The sequence below is a fragment of the Mandrillus leucophaeus genome, unplaced genomic scaffold (genome assembly GCF_000951045.1).
Source record: "Mandrillus leucophaeus isolate KB7577 unplaced genomic scaffold, Mleu.le_1.0 Scaffold226, whole genome shotgun sequence".
NCBI lineage: Eukaryota > Metazoa > Chordata > Mammalia > Primates > Cercopithecidae > Mandrillus > Mandrillus leucophaeus.
Genome location: NW_012102321.1, coordinates 1,333,370 through 1,351,211, shown reverse-complemented (window position 1 = coordinate 1,351,211; position 17,842 = coordinate 1,333,370). Strand labels below are relative to the sequence as shown.

At 37.4% G+C, this 17,842-nt stretch overlaps 1 protein-coding gene across 5 annotated transcripts in view; it reads right to left on the bottom strand.

The window, feature by feature from the left end:
- RABGAP1L (RAB GTPase activating protein 1-like) overlaps positions 1-17,842 on the bottom strand; it is an 828,259-nt gene that overhangs the window by 23,401 nt on the left and 787,016 nt on the right. For 2 of the 5 annotated variants that reach the window (XM_011981418.1, XM_011981420.1), the window contains 2 exons: positions 16,309-16,401; positions 4,285-4,395 (listed from right to left, as the gene is read on the bottom strand). In XM_011981418.1, the coding sequence (XP_011836808.1) occupies positions 4,285-4,395; positions 16,309-16,401 (204 nt within the window). Of the gene's footprint in view, positions 1-4,284; positions 4,396-8,618; positions 9,163-15,666; positions 15,968-16,308; positions 16,402-17,842 lie in introns of those variants that run through there. The other 3 variants (XM_011981419.1, XM_011981422.1, XM_011981421.1) reach the window with 2 other exon arrangements.

Here is a 17,842-nt window from a genome sequence, read left to right as displayed (position 1 = left end):
AAAAAAAAAAAAAAAAAAAAAAAAAAAAAAAAAAAAAAAAGAAAGAAAGAAAGAAAAAGAAAACGGGGAAAAGCACTTCCCTGAGGAATTTTTTTCAAAAACACCTAAATGTTTATGCTAAGAAGACCTATTATTTTTATTTGCACATTTTCTGTCAAACAGTCTTCATTAGGTCAAGATTAAGGCAACTTCACTTATTTCTAGAGCAAAATCTAGATATCTAGAGCAAAAGGCAAATAAACCCCAATAAGGAGGAAACTGCAATAGAGACTTGGTTTCACCGGGTTCCCCAGGCTGGTCTCGAACTCCTAAGCTCAGGCAATTCACCTACCTCGGCTTCCCAAAGCGCTAGGATTACAGGCATGAGCCACCGCGCCCGACAGCCTTCACCATAATTTGACAAGATTGAGAGAAACATTGTCATTATCAAGTCTAAACACTTACCAACATCTTATAATGTCTCACTGATATTGAAAGTTCTAACTGCAATCAGGGCTTCTGCTACACATATATGAGAGAAACAAGCACTGCAATGTGTGATTTAATCATGAATCAACCAATAACCTCAGCAAAGACTCAGCCCTAATACCAGAAATGAGGATCTTTGAGAAATGATTTCTGAAAGAAATAACCAGGCCAGTCGTTCAACTTGAAACAAAACAAAATAATTTTCCATTTAGTCCATGTAGCTTCTGGTCTAAGAGAACTTGCTATGGTGAGAGGCAACCTAGACCCCTGGTCCTCAGCAGGACAGTACTAATCATGTCTCTTCTCTTTTGTTCCTTGCAAATAGGGAAAGACAGGAAAGGCTTGAAAGCAGATAGTAAGCAGACACTGAAATGGAGATGTACGTTTTTTCACTTCTTATCACTGAGAAATCTTTATTTAAGGAATCTGAAAGAGGGCAAGTTCTCAGAGAGGAAGGCTCTGTCAGAGGCAAAAGCTGAAGAGCCTTTGGTGTCCAGGAAGCCCAAAATTAGCACTAAAATGGTCAGAGTAAGGAATGATTTATTTTTGCAAAGTACCTAATTTCCTAATTCATGTTTGTTTGCTTACATATCGTCTTAAATACAATCTGCTTTCATATTTGTTTAAAGTTTGCCAGTGTTTTGCTATTTTAGTTAAAAGATCTGATTTTCATGAACTGGGAATGGGAAAGTACTGGGCAAACTGGGTGAAGGCCTGCAAAGCCACTCTCAGGCTAGGGCCTTTCCTAGAAGACTGGTGGGACAGGTCACTTCAACTGTAGGGACAGCTTTTTGGTAGGCAAATAAACCCTAATGAGGAGGAAACTGCAAAATCAGAAGTTAGGAGGAAATATGCATGAAATAGCGTTTTTATTCTTTCATCTAGATTCTTTCATCTAGATAAAAAGCTCCAAAAGGGAGGGCCCAGGTCATATTTACTTTTCTTAAAAGAGAGGGAGAGTCAAGGAGGGGAGAGGGGAGAGGAAGAATGAAGGTCTGATGGAACCTTTTCTTCAGGGGCTGTTCTAGCACTCACATCATGAGTTACCCCAGTACTCAATAACCAATTACTTCAGGAATACCTATAATGGCAGTCACTCCAGACTGACTCACATAAAGGATTCTCTTGGTGAATAAATGATTTTTAAGATAATTTTTTTTGGATTAAAGTTATATATATTATTTAGTATTATATTCATATATAATATGCATATTATAATGTTCATTATTTTTCTGATTTTTAAAAGTTCTAATCCTCATTTTTACTTAACCTATGGTGGTTAGGTAATTTAAGGTCTTTGTATAAATTCTAAATGGGAAAAAAACTATAAAGATGAATATAAAAATCAGATTTAATCTTATCACCCAGAGATACCTGGCAGTAACATTTTGATGTACTTCCTTATGGGCTTCTTCCCTATCTAGGTATACTACGGTCCCCTTCCCAATAGGATGACCCAGTGCCAGCCAGTAGCCCTTGAAATTTAGATGCAAACATTATAAGTGTTTATTGTTTACAGAAAAAAAGTATTTTTAAAAAACTACTTTATCATTATTTTCCCATTAAAAAAAAATTATTCCAGAAAGACAGTCAAACTGTCACTCTCCCCTACTAGTGAACATAGATATTATAATATTTCTATTTTCCATTCTTACAAGTAACACTGCAGTAAACAACCTGGTATATACATTTTTTTTTACCACATCTTTTTTTTTTTTAGCTTTACAAGTCAGAGGATCTCTAGTTTCCTCATCTATATAGTTTTCTCATTTATGAAATGGAAGATTAAAATAATAACTGCTTCCTGGAGTCATTAGGGAGATTAAATGAGATGATGTTTATACATTGCTTTATTTAGTGCTTGGCATATAGTGGGTATATAGTAAAATTTAATTTTATTATTGCTTAAACCTTTTAAAGTCTTAACACATATTACCAACTACATTTCCCAAACAACTTTGAAATTCTCCTTAGCTCATTTCACTGCATCCTCACTGAATCCAACTGTTTAAAAATTGTTTCATTTAGTCAGCCATCGTAAGAAAATTATTAATGGATAAAAGATTCAAAATGGTAGAATCAAGCCCATTTGGAAAGTTAACATAGAACCAAGACTTTCATTATAGCACTGATTTATCTCAACAGTCTCGAATACAAAAATACGACCACTGAGGTAAGGCTGAATTTACCCCAACTGAATGGAGATCCTGCTACCTTCTTTGGTTCTGACTCTCCTAGTCACATATTTCTTATATCACTTCTCACAGCTTCCAAATGGGCGGGCTAAAGGAGGTTTGTAGTTAACAGGGCCGCAACTTTTTAAAAAAGCATTCTCTGGGCTGCTTTTTCTACCTTCCATATCGTGTCCCAAGCAACACAGTTCTTGTTTTTGTTTTTGTTTTCGAACTCCTTTTAGTGCCAGTTCTGTGTCCTCCTCTCCCAGATACAGCACTGTTTTCCTGAACATGGGTCTTATCTCCAACTTTACTATGGTTAGAACTTTTGAGCCACAAAATTGGCTATCTATATGGGAAAACAGGAATTGTGGCAGGGGCCATTTTCAGCTGTCCTTTAATTTTAAACATTTAAGCAGATTTATGTTATGAATGAATTTGTATTTTTTAATATTGTCAATGCAAACTTACACCACAGGTAATGACTCTTTTACAGACTCAACAGTCTGCGAGTCAGTTTTTCTGACCCTCCACTGTCTGTTGGGAATATTTACTTTGTAGAAGTCAGAAAATAGAGTGGTAATTTTAAATCTGCACAAGACTGCTTCCATATTGCCAATTATTTCTGAAAATGCTAGCAAGAAAAAACAGGAGGTCCTAAGACTGTCAGCTTAGTTGGAAAGAACAAGGGAATGCTAAATAGTTTAAGGTCTTCCTAGCAACAGCTAACATTTAATGAACACATACTATTGAAGTGCTTTACTTATTTGTTATATCATCTCTATGAGATAGACACCTTTTTATATCTATAGACAGCTTAAGAACTGCCCGGGGTCATATGGGTCACAAGTGGTGGTGCCAGCATTCACAATAGGGCAGTCTGGCTCTCAGCCACTCAGATGCGTATCAATCTAACAATCCAACTCTTTTTTTTTTTTTTTTTTTTGAGACAGAGTCTCGCTGTGCTCCCAGGCTGGAGTGCAGTGGCGTGATCTCGGCTCACTGCAAGCTCCGCCTCCCGGGTTCACGCCATTCTCCTGCCTCAGCCTCCCAAGTAGCTGAGACTATAGGCGCCCGCCACCACGCCCGGCTAATTTTTTGTATTTTTAGTAGAGACGGGGTTTCACCATGTTAGCCAGGACAGTCTCGATCTCCTGACCTCGTGATCCACCCGCCTCGGCCTCCCAAAGTGCTGGGATTACAGGCTTGAGTCACCGCGCCCGGCCAATCCAACTCTTAATGTAGGTACTTCATGTAAAAGTTCACATTTATTCTGGAGAAGAATTCTTACTGGAACAAAGAATGCCTACTGTTAGAGTGGCATTAGTACAGGTATATTCTTGGTGACTGATGTTCTCAGATAATTATGCTGACAGCCATTGGTTCAGGAAAGGTATCAACAAAGACATAACAGAGTTTAGAGGTATAAAGAAAGTTATGTCACACATGCTATTTAGAAATGACCCAAACCTTTCTCAAAGGCTTGTGTTTTCCACTCTCTCCAATTAACACAAACTGTCCCTGCCACTCCTCCATTCATCAAGAACAAAGTCAAGAACAAAGCAAGCTTGTGGGGGCAGCGGTGAGGGCAAATTGGTCTTTGCCCTGAGGAAGTCATCACAGTCTCATTTCTAAAGTTTACCTGATCCAAGTCATTCCGTAGAGCAATTTTGCTTGTTACTAGTTCATGGGCGAGGTCATCATTCTCTTGTTCCAACCTCATGCTGGCCTCCTGTAATCTTCGGTTCTCCCTCTGCAGAAAAAGAACAACAGCCGGAGGTGGGCATTAGTGTCTGGACATACAGAAATGAATAGAACTAGTGAGGAAAAACAAGCAACAAAGTGAACTTTCAAAGGTGTAAAAAGGAGAAGGCGCAAGTGGCACAGGAAGGCAGGATTGCTGTATGGGAAACAACAGTGAGTTTAGCTAGCAATGCAGATGCGGTTCTCTACCCGGTGAAACTTGTCCCTTAAACTCTCAAGATGGAACTTCATTATAAAACATGTGCCACAAAGAGCAAACTTTCTGAACATACCCCCCCAATCCTGTGAGGTTTTTACATAGATCTAGAACACAGACACAAGCAATTCTTTATTTCAAACATGCACGGTAGTCTCACCCTTGACCTCAAGAGAAACCACAAGACACAGTAGGAATGAAACAGGGGAAAACCACTAGACATTTCTTCAAATTGTTTTTTTAAGACAGGTTCGTATTGAGTATATTTAAGAGCATTAAATCAAGAATCATGACACATGGGTTCATGACTTTGCTAACAGTCGACATTTTTATTCTTTGAGTAAGAATATATTTACTTTTCTGAACACCTATTTTTGGGTGACAGCAATAGTCATATCTAGTTTTGTTGTTTTTAAAAAAACTTCAGAGTAAAACATTCCAGGTAAAATAAATTACTGAGGATTTCTGCCCCTCAACCTTGAAAAATCTGAAACAAAGTTACATGATAAAAAAACAAAAACAAACAAATGAAAAAAAAAAAAACAAAACAAAAACCCAGTCACTAATTCTTATGAAGCAAGGTCTTTCCTTAACTAAACACTGTGAACTTGGTATGTTCACAACTATTTTCAGAATAGTTATTTCATGTCTTCCATTCCAAAGTATCAAAATTACTTTCTTTGCTACTGTTAACAGTTATAGGAGATTCAAAAGACAGCTGACAGGAAAGACTAATGTCACGAGACCTTCCTGTTTTTCAGATTTACTCTCCTAACAGTGTTTTCTGCAAAGGTGGCAAAAACCTTTTTTTTTTTTTGTCAAAAACCTTTGACAAAGCAGTGACACAAAACTAGAAGACAAATATATGTTTTGGAAGATAGTTTATCATAGCATACCAGGCAATGTGAAGTTAATTTTATCTTCTATATAACAACCTGGTGTTTGCTATATTGAAAGAGAAGACAATTTCTTTCTTTTTCCTGTTTTTTAAAAGAAGGGCTAAGAAACATTGCACCTTGATTAACCAGCCACCAGGGCCCATTTCTGTCTTTTTTTTTTTTTTTGGAAAAAAATTAGAAAAGTTGGAGAATATTAAAACATTATTGAAAAACATATCTACTAAAAAAGATAAAAACACTCCCAAATCACTTTCATACTTCAAATAAATTCACAATAGAATTCGACTCAGTGTTAAAATACTGGAGAAGGCTGGATGCAGTGGCTCGTGCCTGTAATCCCAACACTTTGGGAGCCTGAGACTAGAGGATTGCTTGAGCCCAGGAGTTCAAGACCAGCCTCGGCAACATGGCAATACCCCATCTCTACAAAACAAATTTTTTTAATTAGCTGGGTACAGCTGGGCGCAGTGGCTTATGCCTGTAATCCCAGCACTTTGGGTGGCTGAGGTGGGCGGACCACTTGAGGTCAGTTCAAGACCAGCCTTGCCAACATGGTGAAATCTCATCTCTACTAAAACAAAATACAAAAATTAGGCAGGTATGGTGATACACATCTGTAATCCCAGCTACTCAGGAGGCTGAGGCAGGAGAACTGCTTGAACCTGAAAGACAGAGCTCGCAGTGAGCCAAAACTGCACCACTGCACTTCAGCCTGGATGACAGAGTGAGTGAGACTCCATCTAAAAAAAAAAAATTAGCTGGGTGGTGTGGTGTGCACACATGATCCCAGCTACTGGGGAGGCTGAGGTTGGAGGATCACTTGAACCCAAGGAGTCAAGGCTGCAGTGAACTGTGATCATGCCACTGCACTCTAGCCTGGGTGACAGAGTGAGAACCTGTCTAAAAAAAAAAAGAAAAGAAAGAAAGAAAGAAATATATAATAACAGGAAATGCTTACACTGCCTTGTAGGGGGGGAAAAAACCCCAATAAATAACTGGAGAATCTCATTATAACAATATAAACAATAAATATTAACTGTAGGTAGTGAATTTTCTTTACTGTTGTCCTTTTCCTTTTAAAAATCTTTTCAAGTTTTCTACAATGAATATATATTTGTAATAGGATTTAAAAAATAGTTTTATTAAGGAAAAAAAAATTCAGAATTTTAATTCCATTGGAAGGGATAAGATGCCAAAATAAGAAAAAAAAAATTTTAAGTCCACTTCTGTTAGAAGGTCATATTCTACACAAAACCATATTAGATCCTCCTTTTTGACCAAGATATAATGTAACTCCTAAGAAGTGGTGCCTTGCTAGGAACTCTTTCCCCAGATGTTCCTGAGAAGACTATGTATGCTCTTATAGAGGCAACTTGTACTCATCAGATTCTGTCAGTTCCCTCAATCTACAGAAGTTCCACCCTCCCACAGAAGCATAATAAATGTAGAGACTAAAAATCAGATTTCTAAAAAGCCAGAGCTTCTACAATGAAATCTTTCAATCTTTGCCTAAGTAACACAATTTCTAGCAGGGGCTGGAGAGTTAGCCTTTATTTCTGATATATCTATTACTCCTTTTCATGGGGGAAAAAAAACCAAAAAACTTATATACTTACAGGAAACTTAGATTAAAAAAAAAGATTTGAGAAGCTTTTTCAATAAATTTCCTTCTAGCCAGGAAAGAGTAACAATACCAGCACAATTTCAACATGACATATTTCACAATGCAGCTGCTTAGCCAGGGAAGAGATTTTTCTCATTTCTTGATAAATCTTTTCAAGAAACTAAGATAAGACTACTTTAATAGCTATTCCCGAGTTAAGTGTCCTATTGCTATTGAAATTGTACTTGTATAACCCCAAAGTACAAAAACCTCCCTCGACTATTATGTATATTACATCCATTTGGCACAAGTGAAAATGTTGCCACTACCAGTTTTTCAGGTTACAATTATATGCTTAGAATTGAGTTAAAGTAACCTCCAGGTAAAGTCATAGGATGTTCGTGGAAAAGTACTTTGTTCAAGTATTTAGAAATCATACCAGGTAGCTACTTCACTGTTGATTAGAGATAAATGTCTGATGGATTATCTGTTATATAAGAAAGAGGTGTGAGTTCAGCTGAAATTCTGACTAGTAACTTCTCATTACAGTGACTGTTGCAACTGAAACCCTTTCTTACAGACACACACTTAAAGGGGCAAGGGCAAGGGTGGGAAAAGATTTGGGAGAAACTGAGAGTCTCGGTCCCTGCAAAGCAAAATAGCCTAGAGGGCACACCTACTTGCTTTTGCTTTAGCAAGAAGCTTCAATTTAGTGTCTGCAAAGCAAGCAGCACAGTGGGAAGTGTCAGACTCCTGCTCTGCACTCACAGACAAGTGGGAAAGCAAGCTACAGGGCCAAAAATGCAGTATCATCCTCCAAAGTATGAACCCAGGGTGAGTGCTACTGAGCACTACAGTGAGACCCTGCTACTGAGATGGAGATTTTCTACAAAGAACTTGCCCACACTTACCTACTGAGGGCTAAACAGAGCTTATATTACTTGGCTGTCTTTTACAGTTCTTCTCAAGGAGCCAAAACTGTTTTCAATACTGACCCATTCCAGAAAAAGTTTGCTTGTATTCTAGAATGGAGAAGAGAGTTTGGTTTTGATGGTCTTGGGAAAGGTAGTAACCCTGCTTGGTTCATTTTGAAATGTTAACAAGGGTTGCCCATGGGAGACAGACTTCAAGTCAGCCCCAATAACCTCAGTCAGCCCAGAGAAATTCACATGCTCTAAGTTTGCACAAGCAGATGTGCTGACTGCTCAAAGCCTGTAAACAAAACAGGCAAACTGGTTCCCTCTTGCCTTTCAGAAAAGATTACAGGAGACACTGCTTACATAACTCTTAACATTCACATCACACTGTCTGAAACATATCCTCCCCATCTCACACAACTGACACCATTTGAACAAAAAGCAGATAACAACTGTCCTCATAGTTTCACCCCTTATGGATAGGAGATGTACAGCTGGGAAAGTTTGGTTAGTAACTTTTGGGAGGAGGATACTGCATTTTTCAAAGAGACAGACACCGATGTTACAGACATACATAGATTAAAAAAAGAAACTTACCTCCTCAAAAGTCATAGACCAACTACCGTTTTCAATCATAGGTACAAAGACAATTAAAAAAAAAAAGAATATCCAATGAAATTGAACACCTACTAAAATATTTATGAAATGGCAATAACAAAAACAGACACTTCTTAATGCTCTTTTGCTTTTCCTTCGAGTGTCATATAACTCTAAGTTCTCTCTGTGACTGCAAACATTCAATGGAACAAAGTATACTTGAGGCAGCCAGTGGGCAAGTCTCAACTCAGGAAGACTCATATCCTCAAACTCCTCCCTCTCCACACTGCTGTTTACAGTTTGCATGAACGACTAAAATGCTGTATGTGGAACTATTAAGGAACTACGGTGTGAGGTGTTGATACTGTGTTGTTAAAGCTGGGTGGAAGGAACTTCCTTATATGACAAGGTCAGAAATCTTGCAAAATAGTTCATCTTCAGACAAAAGAATGAAATTGCTGGGCAGGGTAATGCAAAAGAAAAATGGATCCTGGATCTCATGTGTACCTGGGGGCTGAAGTCCAGGTGAAGCAGTTCAAGGGATTGTGAATGTCATTTATTCCAAGATGAGAAACCAGAGAAATGTGAACTGGTAATTAAAAGTAAAGAAACTAAGCTTTAAAGGAAAAAATGACGAGGAGGGAGGTGGCTTTATAAACCCTAGCTCAATATTTTGGGTGTTGTCTGCTGCTATGATGAATTCTTGGCACATGGTTTTAAAGCCTTTTAAGGGTCAGGAGAAAATGTTTTCCTAAAAGACTCAGTGCAAATTTATTAGCAACAACACACTCAACGCTCACATATTTTCTTTTGGATACCTCTTTTAAAAGAGTTGACAGCTATCATATTCAAGTTTTCAAATGCCTACAGATAAAATGTTTAAATATCTATGTTGTCCTTAAATGAAGATCTGAGAAAGAAAATATGGATATTTGAAGCTTTTTACTTTACTCATCACATCCAATTTTATCTTTGTAGTGGAAAATTTCAAATTTTTAAATGTCAAACTAAAAACAAAATCTTGTCAGTAATAAATGACAGCTGGCCAAACAGACTGCATTTCTTTTAGCACTTAAAAAACTATCTTAGATTATACTCTTGCACAGGGGTCAGCAAACTTCTGGTGTAAATTGCCAGACAGTAAATATATTAGACTTTGCAAGTCGCATGGTCTATGTTGAAATTTCTCAACTCTACCGGTGTCATACGAAACCAGCCACACATAATAAATAAATAAATAGGTGTGGCTGTATTCCAATAAAACTTGGTTTACAAAAACTGGCAGTGAGCCAGATTTGGCCTATAAACCACAGTTTGCAGATCCCTGCTCCACTCTAGTACACAAATCAAATTTTCAAAAAGCAAATGCATTCTAGATGATATAGAAACATATTAGTGTCAGGTAATTTTCTCAGTAATACTTAAACGGAAAAGAAAACTTTCTAAAAATTAATGAAAGTTTCTTGAAAACTCTGACGATCATCAATAAACATACTAGAAATTCTTAGTGTGCTGAATGCATATTCTTCCCCCAAGGGTTAAGTATAAGGGACTCAAAAGACCAGCATTGTTAGAAATCGCCCACTCCTGATTAGCTATATTGCTTGAGAAGCCAAAAGGATTTAGTTTTGCATCTTCACCATCCTACAACAATGAACTCTCTGGGTTATCCAAGCTCAAAGAGAAAGTGGAAGCCTTCTGAAGTTTATCATTAAGTTATCATAGGCATATAGAAACCAACCTCATGTCTATTACTATTCCTTAAAAGCACATTATTTCATAACATAATATTTCCAAAAGCCAACACAGTCTCTGTGATGTGAAAAAATAATAAAATGTAAGTTTATTTGCTCTGGCAGAAAAACATGTTTTTTTTTTTAGATGGAGTCTTGCTCTGTCACCCAGGCTGGAGTGCAGTGGTGTGATCTTGGCTCACTGCAACCTCCGCCTCCCAGGTTCAAGAGATCACCCCGCCTCAGCCTACTGAGTAGCTAAGACTACAGGTGTGTGCCACCATACCCGGCTAATTTTTGTATTTTTAGTAGAGAAAGGGTTTTTACCATGTTGGCCAGGTTGGTCTCGAACTCCTGACCTCAAGTGATCCACCCGCCTCGGCCTCCCAAACTGCTGGGATTACAGGTGTAAGCCAACGTGTCCAGCCAGAAAAATGATTTTCAAAGATGGATTCACTTATCTTGACTCCCCTGAGTAAGAAAGGGTCCAACACCAAAAAGGGCCCAACAGTTTTTAAAAAAAGTCTACTCCCTCGTTTTTATAGGTTAGAAATGTATCCTAATTTAAACTTTTCTTCATTTGTCAAGTTTAAATGTGATAATTGCTCTAAATTATTGCATTAGATATGTAAGGATGGCAAAAAAGTACAATTAAGCTTTATTTCAAATATTTCATTTGTATTATTTTCACTATGCATAATAGCTTAATTTTAAATTACATGTAGGAGCAACTGCTCTACAAAAACTAGTATGTGCAAGAAAAAACTGTGGAAACATAGAGGAATCATTTCCTTTGTTTAAATTACATTTTGATTTTAAAAATTACTATGTTTAATCTCAAGAACGAGGTTAAACATTCTAAATTTAATGTACTGAACATGGATAAGACACTTCAATTAGAAATTATGTATTCATAATATTATCTGTGTCCCAAACCCAAGACAGTGTAAGCATTCCAGATTCTTTTAGTATTTTCCCATCTAGAACAGGTAACCTTTATTATGCTTTGGGAGATTCACTGAATTTAATTAATTAGCTGTGTGTGTGTGTGTGTGTGTGTGTATTTATTCATTTTTGAGATGGAGTCTCACTCTGTCGCCCAGGCTGGAGTGCAGTGGCATGATCTCGGCTCAATGTAAGCTCCGCCTCTCGGGTTCACGCCATTCTCCTGCCTCAGCCTCCCAAGTAGCTGGGACTACAGGTGCCAGCCACCATGCCCGGCTAATTTTTTTTTTTTTTTTTTTTAGTAGAAACGGGGTTTCACTGTGTTAGCCAGGATGGTCTCGATCTCCTGACCTCGTGATCTGCCTGCCTCCGCCTCCCAAAGTGCTGGGATTACAGGCGTGAGCCACCACTGCCCACGCTGGAGTACAGTGGCATGATCTTGGCTCACTGCAACCTCCCCCTCCCAGGCTCAAGCGATTCTCATGCCTCAGCCTCTCGAGTAGCTGGGACTACCGGTGCTTGCCAGCACACTCAGCTAATTTTTGTATTTTTTAGTAGAAGTGGGGTTTCACTGTATTGGCCAGGCTGGTCTGGAACTCCTGACCTCAAGTGATCCACCCACCTCAGCCTCCCAAAGTGCTGGCATTACAGGCGAGAGCCACCATGCCCTGTCAATTAGCTGTGTTTTTTAAGGCTTAGCTCACATTTGTGCAAATAGTCCTTTAATTAAACCAGAAAAGCATATCATTCTCCAAAGGTAGATGAAGGCTACAGATCTCCAAAAAGTACCATCAACTGATACCACCACTAGAAAACTTTCCTCACAATAGAAACGATTCATCTCTTTAAGATAGAAAATATTTTAAGGCCGGGCGCGGTGGCTCACGCCTGTAATCCCAGCACTTTGGGACCCCGAGATGGGCGGATCACGAGGTCAGGAGATCGAGACTATCCTGGCTAACACGGTGAAACCTCGTCTCTACTAAAAATACAAAAAATTAGCCGGGTGCAGTGGTGGGCGCCTGTAGTCCCAGCACAGGGGTGGCTCAGGCAGAAGAATGGCATGAACCCAGGAGGTGGAGCTTGCAGTGAGCCAAGATTGCGCCACTGCACTCCAACCTGGGCGACAGAGCAAGACTCCGTCTCAAAAAAAAAAAAAATTTTAATTTCTGAAATTGGTAACTTTGCTTATTAAGAGCTTAGTTACTAGTTTCTAAAATACACTAAAAACAGCTACACATATTGATGAATGTGTGTTTTCTGGGGAACCTGTATAAAAATGAAAACATGCTTATTTCTGCAGCCAAATCTTTATCCTAATTCCAGCTTATTAGAAATCAATCACTAAATTTACAAACCAAAATATTAGAGTAGATAAAGAATTTTACACAAATCTGGTCAGGTCCAAGTTAAGAAGGAAGATAAAAGAGATTTGAAATAAATATTCTACATTGTTCTTCCAAAAAAGTTTCCTTTCTGTCTCCTGGAATCTAGTCATGAAGAGAAACAGAAAGAATAAAGGCTATAAAGCAGTCATTATGGTGTTCACTGAGTTTAAAATATAAACTGATGCCAAGCCCAGGTAGCACAGGCAGTGCATGTATATGTGTGTATGACCTACGTATATATGTTTATATCTGTGTGTATACATACAATGTACAACATATGTTCTATCTGGAAATTAATGGGCTTCACTATAAACTAATGTACCACCCACTGTGTTGGCTTTTATTCTACAAATATGAACACATATAAGATCAATAGTCACTAATTAGCTCTAATTTCAACAGGAAGCTCTCCCTCCTGCAAAGCTTCTAAACAAGTACCTCTGGTGTGACTTAGGGTTCATGAAAGGAAAAGGGTAGCCTAAATGACAATCCTCCTGGAATATTCTGCTTTTTTTTTGGAGATGTAATTCACATGCCATAAAAGTTATGTTTTTAAAATGTGCAATGTAATGATTTTAGTATATTCACAAAGTTGTGCAATCATCACTACTTCCTAATTCCAGAAGATTTTCATGATATGTGGAGTTTTAAAATTTAAATTTATACTAACATTATTTCATCTCTTTCTTTGTGGTTGAGATTTAAGTGTTGAATAAAGGTGACTATAGCGATATAACCTGAGCATGAAGATATTTACATATGTCATAAAAATAGACATCAAACACATGTTTACATAGATATAGCAAGAAATATGACTGTTGAGAGCTACATCTACATTGTTGGATCTTTAATCCCACCTCCAGGTTCCCTGTGATAGCCCTTTTACATATGCCACCATGTCTAAGAGAAATAGCATTGAACTGAAATACCTCTTAAAATATCTTATTATATAACATATGTGGGCTTTAAAAAATAAATTCCCACAACCTTCCTAACTCTCTTGTCATATGGCAAGCTAGGGTGTGAAAATGACTTTTCAAGCAATATAGATTCTAATGTTGAGGAGGGGTTGTCACTGAACTGGTGCAAGTTCTCACTCAATGCCCTCAAAGATGTTCCCAAGTCAGTCTTTAAGAGTTTACACTAACTGGGTTCCCAGTCCAAGATCTATGAATTATAAAGTGCTCATTCCCAGGACAGAGATCTTATTTTTCACAGGATTAAATTTAGAAGATGTAAATGGTATTTTCTAACTTTGCTACTTTAATTAAGATAATTATAATATGGCTTCTTAAACTACATATTGATCATCTTAAAAACCAAATATGTTGATGGTTAGAAACTTATATTGTTGACTGCCACCTTGAAGGTGTAATTATAATCTAAGAACTATAAATTTGCCAAGTGTATTTCCAGGACAAATGCCTAGACATTATTAAAAGAGTATAGAGACATTAGATGAATGTACTGACAAGTTACCACAATAATCTAAAAGAAATAGCGATAGAGGGTATCAGATAAGTGCAAATAAGAAGCAACAATACTTGAACCTAAAAAGTAATGCCTGCCTTCAAAACAAAAAGTTTAATCCTACTTTGATCTCTCAATAAAAACTATACACACTGATAATCTTACATGTTATAAGTAATTTAAAAATAATGTACATCTTACTATTAATGTATACATACCTGCTTTGGCACAAAAAATGATTTAAGACACAATAACAAGTTCAATTCCAGCCTGATTTTAAATGTACAAATTTGGTCTTCCATTTCTCTCTTATTTTAAAGCATTCTTCACAGAATTTATTCACAACAATGGTAGTAATAAGAAAATCAGAATGATGTTAGCAAAAGGAGAGCTTCATTTTGGATGCTTAATAATAGTTTATAATTACTACCTTCCAGCCTTTCTAAAGCAGCATGCCATGTGATTTACATTAAAAGTTGGTTTTATTGAGGGGATGTTGGTGGTGAAAATTAGCTTCAAACATTATCTGTAAACACCTTATCTGTTAATAGTTACCTGCTATAGAAGTATGTGGGATTTTATCATCAGATCTTGAACCACTTCTATAAGCAAGGGGAGATTATTAGTTGGCAATACTTGAGAGAAATGAGAACAATCAATAAGGGACTAGAGGGGAAGACCCACATAAGTTGGCATTATTCTAGTAATAACTGCATAATTTGTAGTAGTAGGCTTCATAAAATAACAGCCATTTATTGAATGCAACTATGAGCTGAGTCCTTAACATACAGCATCCCTCATCCTTGTAATAATCCACCAAGGAGGCAGATACACTGTATCTTTTACAGATAAGGAAGAGGTTCAATAACTAGTCCAAGATGCTGAATGGTGGCATAGGGATTAAAACCCTCAATATGGAGTCCAAATCCTGTGCTCTAAAAAAATGAGCAAGATTTGAGTTCAGGTCCGTCTGACTACAAAATCTACATACTCCTACCATGTTCCTCTGTACACATCCCGTGTTATTCAATTCAGCAACAGAGATAAGATATGCTGTGTGACTATGCTGCCTATGTCCAGCTCTGACCACATAAAGATAACTCTAGTTACAAAAGTGGAAGTCATCCCAATGTGGGTGATTTAGTTAATAATGCCACACAGTTCATTTATTGGCAGGACATTTCGGCACTGCTGCTCGGTGCTGAAAATACAGTATTCTTTTATCTTAGCGTATTGATGTGGAGGGAGAAGGAGCTACTATGTATCTGTATGAGTCTGAAAAATTAAAGCATGTTGAAGAGAGACAATATTTTACTTGGAAAAAAATAAGTTGGAAATAAGTGTTTCCCAACATTGCATCCTGGGAAGTGTTGCTAATTACCATTGAAGAAATTCACAATTAACGAACATATTAAAATGAAATTATTTTGATTCTGGAACTTCATACTACAAGTCAAATACCACTGTTGTTCAAAAATTCATTTGTGGAAATAAATGTTGCAACAAACACCATTACTGTGCTCAATATACCTTTGTGATTTTTATTTTTCCTTCCAAGTGAGTTGGTATTTTTAACATTTGCTACAGATAGAGCAAGTTTGAAACATCCTTGTGTCAGTCTTGGAACAGTTCACCTGCTAAAAGTCTTTGTGGATATGACCATGCACAGCTAAAACAGTACTTTGCCATTTTTCCTTTTTGTTTCATTTTTGAAAGTAGAAAGCCACTTTCTTTTTCCCCTCTCTTTCTCTCAGCTTCTTATGAAGATTCCCAGTATAAATGCAACAGCTGGAGTTACCTACAAATATACAAACTGAAAGAAAAGAAATATTATGGTAGGCTATTTGAGAGTCTCCTGAAATGAAAACATACCTGGACAGTTAGCATGATCAGAGAGTGTCTAAATCAATCGAGGAGGAACAGAGGGAATTGAACTTGCCACAACTGCTGCTTTAAGTAAAAAAAAAAAGAAAAAAAAAAGGTACTTTACTGGGAATGGTGGCTCGTGCTTGTAATCCCAGTTACTTAGGAGACTGAAGTGGGAGGATTGCTTGAGGCCAGGTGTTCAAGATCAGCCTGGGCAACACAGCAAGACTCAGTCTCATTTAAAATAAAAAAGAAGGTACGTTGATAGGTGCAACATATTTCTCATACCTTGTATCTATCCATTGGGTCTTCCTGTTGCAGCTGACTCTCTCGCATTGTCTGATATTCTTTCTCATATTTCTTCAGCTTCTTGGTTGGTACCTGCAGGGATTTGAGGAAAACCATGTTAGACAAGGGTACCATTTATGAAAAAAAATTCAGATGTGTTTGCTAAATTTCTGGCATTCTAAGGGAACATGCCCAACTCAAAGTTAGGAGAAAAATACAGACTCCAGAGTAGGCATTGGCAAACTTTTCCTGTAAAGGTCCAGGCAGTATATATTTTAGGCCTTGTGGGTCATATAGTCTAGGTTGCAAAGATTCAACTCTGTCATTATTACACAAAACCTGCCATGAGTGATACCTAAACAAATGAGTCTGGCTGTGTTCCAAGAAAACTTAATTTACAGAAACAGGCTACAGTTTGTCCACCTCTGTTATATATAATATTGCTGATGTCACAACCTTCTCTTGTTAATGTATTTAATAGTGCTATTAATTTTAACTTTCTTAAGTATAATTCACTCATATCCTTCTATTATGTTTAAAATGAAAATTATTATTTTATACAAGTAAAAAATTTAGCTACAAGAAATATTCTAAAATGGCCTGGGCATGGTGGCTAATGTCTGTAATCCCAGCACTTTGGGAGGCTGAGGCAGGCGGATCACTCGAGGTCAGTAGTTTGAGACCAGCCTCTGGCCAACATGGTAAAACCCCATCTCTACTAAAATTACAAAAATTAGTTGGGCGCGGTAGTGGGCATCTGTAATCCCAGCTACTCTGGAGGCTGAGGCATGAGAATTGCTTGAACCTGGGAGGCTGAGGTTGTGGTGAACCAAGATTGCACCACTGCACTCCAGCCTAGGTGATACAGCGAGACTCAGTCTCAAAAAAAAAAAGAAAAACAAGAATATTCTAAAATGGAGTTAGTATACTGAACGGTTTTACTGTTTGACAATGAAAACTCAAATACAGAATCATTGTGCTGTATGAGATAATAGAAAGTCATCTAAACAACTCATTTATTTCTTGCGAAAATTATGTCATCCACAAAAGACAGTAGTTTACTCTTTTCTGAAAAAAGACTAGAATCCTATGGACTCTTCAAATTTTAAAAATAAACAAATAAGCACAGCATAGTATAAAAGCCCTCAATAAACAGATATTTAACCTCTCTTAGGGGACAGTGGTGCACATCTATAGTCCCAGCTACTTGGGAGGTTGAGATGGAAGAATTGCTTGAGTGGACAAGTTCCAGGCTGCACTGCACTATGACGGCCACTTACTCTAACCTGGGCAACAGAATGAGACTCAGTCTTTTAAAACAAACAAACAAACAAAAAAACTCTCCTAGCCTCAGTTTCTTCGTCTATAAAATAGCAGGTAAATAAAATTTCTACCTCATAATGGTGTCAGGAGAATTAAATGAGTTAACAGAGAGGTATCTAAAACAATGCCTGGTTCATGGATATTTTAAAATTTTTTTAAAAACAAGTATTCAATCAAAATTAAAGTATTAGAACTTATTCTGTTCCATAAT